Source organism: Oppia nitens, unplaced genomic scaffold (genome assembly GCF_028296485.1).
Source record: "Oppia nitens isolate AA-2021 unplaced genomic scaffold, nextdenovo-longstitch-racon4-pilon3 scaffold9_pilon_pilon_pilon, whole genome shotgun sequence".
NCBI lineage: Eukaryota > Metazoa > Arthropoda > Arachnida > Sarcoptiformes > Oppiidae > Oppia > Oppia nitens.
This window is the reverse complement of record NW_026533253.1, coordinates 295,540-301,539: the sequence shown is the minus strand read 5'-3', so window position 1 is coordinate 301,539 and position 6,000 is coordinate 295,540. Positions and strand designations below refer to the sequence as shown.

The 6,000-nt window shown below is 24.9% G+C and overlaps 2 protein-coding genes across 5 annotated transcripts in view; both read left to right on the top strand.

The window, feature by feature from the left end:
* The first annotated feature begins 700 nt into the window (after positions 1-700).
* On the top strand, positions 701-3,715 carry LOC128964664 (transcriptional regulator ERG homolog). The gene is made up of 7 exons (XM_054311300.1): positions 701-713; positions 1,301-1,411; positions 1,600-1,677; positions 1,885-1,932; positions 2,826-2,939; positions 3,034-3,179; positions 3,323-3,715. The coding sequence occupies exons 1-7, from the start codon at positions 701-703 to the stop codon at positions 3,713-3,715; spliced, it is 903 nt and encodes a 300-aa protein (XP_054167275.1).
* Positions 3,716-5,470: 1,755 nt separating this feature from the next.
* LOC128964490 (transforming protein p54/c-ets-1-like) overlaps positions 5,471-6,000 on the top strand; it is a 39,989-nt gene continuing 39,459 nt past the window's right edge. For all 4 annotated transcript variants that reach the window (XM_054311099.1, XM_054311098.1, XM_054311097.1 and 1 more), the window contains exons 1-2: positions 5,471-5,633; positions 5,759-5,881. The gene's annotated coding sequence lies outside the window, so the exon portion shown is untranslated. The remainder of the gene's footprint in view (positions 5,634-5,758; positions 5,882-6,000) is intronic.

Here is a 6,000-nt window from a genome sequence, read left to right as displayed (position 1 = left end):
AGAGAGAGATGAGTAGTGCTATGTGAAAGTGTTAACAACACATTACATAACACACACACATACTGTATCATAGAATGTGCACTGATTGCCTACTTTTCCGAAAGCAAACAACTAAACTAAAAATAGGCGGAACTTGACGTTTGCTTAACAATCTCCGGCTTCTCATTGGAGACATGACATCAATATCTTGTGTCTAACTCAGAGAGAGAGAGAGAGAGAGAGAGAGAGAGAGAGAGAGAAAGAGAGATGAAAACTATTGGCAAAAAAGATTCGGCATCTAAACCATCATTTAATTTCTTTATTATAAATATACTGTTTTATAAATATATAGATATATACTGTATATATATAAAGTGCAAAATCAGTAGCGGTCATCACAACACTAATGTCTTTATATATATATATACTCTAAATGTTAAAATATTTTTTGTATCAAATGATTTTTTCCGCTGAGAGAAAAATACAATCTTTTAGAAAATAATTTCTTATGTGATGTTTTAACTATAAACCAACAAATATATATATAACTAACTAATGAAATGTTTTGTGTGTATATATATATATTTATTAAATTAATAGACATCTAATCTCTGTTATCTAATTATAATAATATTGTAATAATAATGTATATATAGTTTATCTTAAATTAATAACTTTATATTAAATAATAAATCTCTTATCCAAACACACTATTCAAATGATGCTCTATTCGGGTGAGTCTGTAAAACACTCTTCACTACAATGACTTTAATAATATTTTCAATCTCTCTCTCTCTCTCTCTCTCTCTCTCTCTCTCTCTCTCTCTGCATAAATATTTAACTATAAATAAATTTTATAATTATAATTATTTTGTAAAAGATATGGAAAAATTAATTGTAAAATTTATGCCAAAAGTTTGCTGGAATAAGCAAATAATAAACAAAATAAGTATATATATATATAAATAAAAAAACTGCAATTTTTAAATTATTTTTTTTGTGTGTTATGTTTTTTTTAGCTAATTATATTTTTATATTTAATAACAATTTTTGTTGTTTTTTATTGAATTAATTACAATTAATTTACCAAAAATAGTCTCTTATATTTAATTATATGTTGTATTTATAATTTACATATAAATGTTTAAAATTTCACAACTAATTTTTGTTTATAATTTTTTCAAAAAATAATTATTTATATGTATATATATTTAGTTTATCAATAATAATAATAATAATGTAAAATAGATTTTTAAATAAATAAATAATTGTTTTATATAAATAAATATTATTTATTATTAAATTTTTTAAATACACACAGAATCGTCATATAGTGATACATTGAGAAAAGCCAATTGGTCACCAATGGCTAATAGTATTGGCACTAATGGTATCAAAATTTCAAACACACAAAATGTTTTGACAAATTCAAGTTAGTTTTATAAATTTATATATATATATAGTACAGTACTGTAAATTCAATATATTATTATTAGTATTAATAACAAACTAAAATTTTTAAAAAAATCAATCAATCAATAAATTATTAAATAAAATAATTAATCAAATTTATTGTAAACTATTTAAACAAAACAAAAAAAATATGTTAATATTTATCAGATACCAAAACCAATACTACAATTAGTCAACAACAAAATGACAGCCAAAATTGCAATTCACGTCAAATTCAAAATCAAGGTAATAATAATTTTTTAAAAAAATTATTAAATAATTAGTTTTTATACAGTATATCTATCTATCTATCTATATATCTATCTATCTATCTATCTATAGAAGATTATACGATTATACTACTTATCATTATTATTATTAACAAATTAATTATTTTCTTATTTTTATGTTTTATCATTATTTTATATTTTTTGTGTTTAAATCTCCATAAAGATCCATATTCACTATTTGGTGCATCGACACAACGTTTGACTACTACAGGTATATATACTTATAAATTTTATATATACTTAATATATATATATATATATGCATATAAAAAATATATATATTTATATTTATTATCTCATGTTTTTTTATGTTAATAATAATGAATGAATAATAATAATATTTTTTTTCAAAAAAAAGTGATTTATGCTTTACTGATTCATTATATTGATAAAATTTTTTTTATGTATATACCTGTGTACTGTACTGTACTGTACCTATACAATGATTACATAGTATTTGTAAATACATTGTAAATATTGCATAATGAGTGTGTGAAAAAATAAAAGAGAGAAAGAGAGAGAGAGAGAGAGAGAGAGAGAGAGAGAGAGAATCAATTCAAATAATTTATATATATATATATATATATATATATATATATATATATTAAAAACAAGTTATTTCAATGTTATTAACCTTATGTGTTCACCAATGTTAATAATATATCATTTTGTTGCATGTCATTTTAAATATAAATTACTAGTATATACTGTATATATATTTATTTATTTAATAAATAAAAATTATTAAAAAATAAGATAAGTGTTACCTTACAGTAAACATATTTTTTGTTTTGTATAAGTGTTTACTAAATAGAGTTTATAATATAATAATATGAATATGAATAGCTTGAATAATTAGTTATATTTAAAATACATGATAAATAATATATAAATTCATATATTTATATAAACATTATTTAAAATGTCAATAGTGTTGTACAAAGTATTGCAAAATATTAAGATTAAGATATATCATATAATTTTAAAAATCACTTTATATTTATAATTAATTCAATTAATATATTTAAAAAAATAAATATTATCACAATATCCATAATGTTTATAACTATATATTAAATATGATTATGATCTTCAACTATATAGGATCCGGTCAAATACAATTGTGGCAATTTTTGCTTGAATTATTGCAAGATAGCTCTAACGGCAATTGTATAACATGGGAGGGAACCAATGGTGAATTCAAGCTAACTGATCCAGGTTATTGTTTTTTTCCAGGCTAACTAACTAACTATGCTTAATGTTTGTTTGTTTTTTATATACTAATACTGTATTATTATTATATAATTTTTAGATGAAGTTGCGCGCCGTTGGGGTGAAAGAAAAAGTAAACCAAATATGAATTACGACAAACTGAGCCGTGCATTGAGATACTATTACGATAAAAACATAATGAGCAAGGTACATGGAAAGAGATATGCATACAAATTTGATTTTCAGGTATATAAGCTATAAAGTGCTAATAATACTGTTAATAATATTGGGTTAATGTGTTGGGGAGAGTAGTCTATACTATAGATGTTGAACTCATAAAAATTAATTCAATTTATTATTATAATTACTATTTAAAAAAAAAATATTAGGGCTTAGCTCAGGCCACCCAACCGCCCACACCGGATCACACGGCCTACAACAGCGCCTACCAGACCACTACCGACCTGTTTCTGCACCACCGGTCTCATCCAGGCTTTCCCTATGGCAGTCCGACAGCCAAACACTTGAACTTTGCGGCCGCCGTTCACGGAGCGGCTGCCAGTATATCGTCGCCCAATTCTGGTCCCATATTTCCATCGTCGCCGACCTACTGGTCAAATCCGATGGCCGCAACTGCCAATCTGTGCTCCAATCTATCGGCATCGGCCACACATCATGTATCACTTCCCCATCATCATCACAATCACCATCACAATCATCATCATAACGACTCGTATAATCATTACTCAAAAAATACTATCTTTCCTAATATTGAACTATAATTAATATGATATTATTGTATAACATTCTATGTATTATAACAATATACAGTATATATATATAATTTAAATATATAATTGTATTACAATGCAATCAAATAATAAAAAAATAACTTCAAAAAATTTATATTTCATATGTTTATTTTGTTAATTTGTTTTTTGTTTGTTTCATAATTATTTTTTATTAAATTAAACAAAAAAAACAACAACAACAAATAGTTAATAATTAGTATAATTTTGATATGAAATTTATCTAAACATATAGTTATGTTATGTAACATAGTATATAACAGTAGAATATAATGATTATATACTTTAATACACGTAGACTTTTATAATAACTTATAAATATTGATGTCTATTTTTTATAATAATAATAAATAATAATAATTAATAATTATTATTATTATTAATACATCTATACACGTAACTTATAATATAATACACGATATAATACAAAAACTAATGATAAAACAAATATTTGTTTATATATATATATACTTATATATTTATATTTATTTATTATTGATAACTTGATTTTAATTAGGACATTAATTATTATTTTTTATTTTATTAATTAATTAATAAAATAAAAATTCATTGATATTAAAAAAATACAGTACAACCTAACTGTAACAAACTATCTAACCTACAGTATAACCTAGATGTTCATAATCTGAATGTACAGTATTATCTGTTGGACAGTCATAGTATTGTATTGTTAGTGAGCCCTGCTTAGCATAAGTTAAGTATGCATGACAAATTTTAGACCATTGACCCACTCCCCCCCCCCTCCGAAAAAATTTCATCTCAACATAAAAGTAACAGTCATTGTACGGTAAAAGTAAGAGTATAGGTACATATATATATAATACTACCGTTCCTCTATTGTGATTGAATAATGAATACATCAAGGTGCACACATTGTCGACAGCTTTTACTATGCATATGAATGTGTCATACACTGGTGTGTGTGTGTGTGTGTGTGGGAAAATTCAACTGTCCATATGGTCAGTCTATAAAAATCTACAAGTGCTAGTATTCAGACCCCAAAAAGTAGGCTATTTTTCGTGGGTGAGTGAGAGTGTGTGTGTGTGTGTGAGAGAGAGAGAGAGAGAGAAAGAAAGAGAGAGAGTGGGAAAGTAAGATAGAGAGAGTATTACTGTATCAGTATGTGAACTGTCAGTTGAGATGGGGTAGTATGATATGGGTGTTGGTTAGGGCACTGTAAACAAGTAGTAGTAGTAGTGATGGTCGATGTGGTGCTGTCTAGCGATGCACACATACAGACACTCTATCCTCTCTCTCTTTAAGAAAGTTTAGTACAATTGTATTGAATACGAAAAATATTTGCTGAAAATTTATGCCTCACCACCATAGCTAACAGTCCACAAACTTGACTGTTAAAGTGTTTCACACACACACTAGAGATGCGCACAAGTGATGCCCAGTGCCTCACAAACTAAACTAACCAAACAAACTGTTGGTTTTTTTTTTGGTTGGGGTTTGTTGTGTCTGTGCTATTACTTTACTGTACTGTTAAAAATCGTTTGCATTTGATATAACATTGCTATGCTATAGCCTATGCCCTATCCCTTCATATAAAGTGTTTATATTATTAATACATGTAATGAAATGTATGAATGACTGACTGAATGAATATTACTTTTATATATTTTTCTAGACGTCAAACAACTTATATATATATATATATACTGTATATTACTGTATAAAACCGTATAATAAAACAACACATCGATAGTGAAGAGACTCTTAATATTATTAACATTGCATTCATTCACAAAATAAAAACACTATCACTACTACACTATAAAAATTTAAGTATTATTTAATACATTACAACAACAACACCAACATTATGAATGAATTATTGGTCGTCGACAACGATATCATTATAAATGTATGAATTATTATATGATTTATATTTTTAATTATATATTTTTATTGTCAATATTAAACATTAATATATTGTATTTTCATTTTTTGTTTTGTTGTTTTCTATGTTTTTTATTGTTGTTGTTGAAGATATGGTAGTTATTGTTGAAGACATTGGTTGAAGACAATAGACTTTTGAAGACCACATTTGTTTGTTTTTTTTGAACTGAAAATATTGTTGTCTAATAAAAACCTATTGAATCACAATTTTGGGTATGTCTTATAAGTTTGATATATATATATATATATTCCTATTATATTTAAACACTTATTTTTATTAATTAATAAATTGTTTTCATTTAAATTTTTGTTTGATATTATTATTATTATTA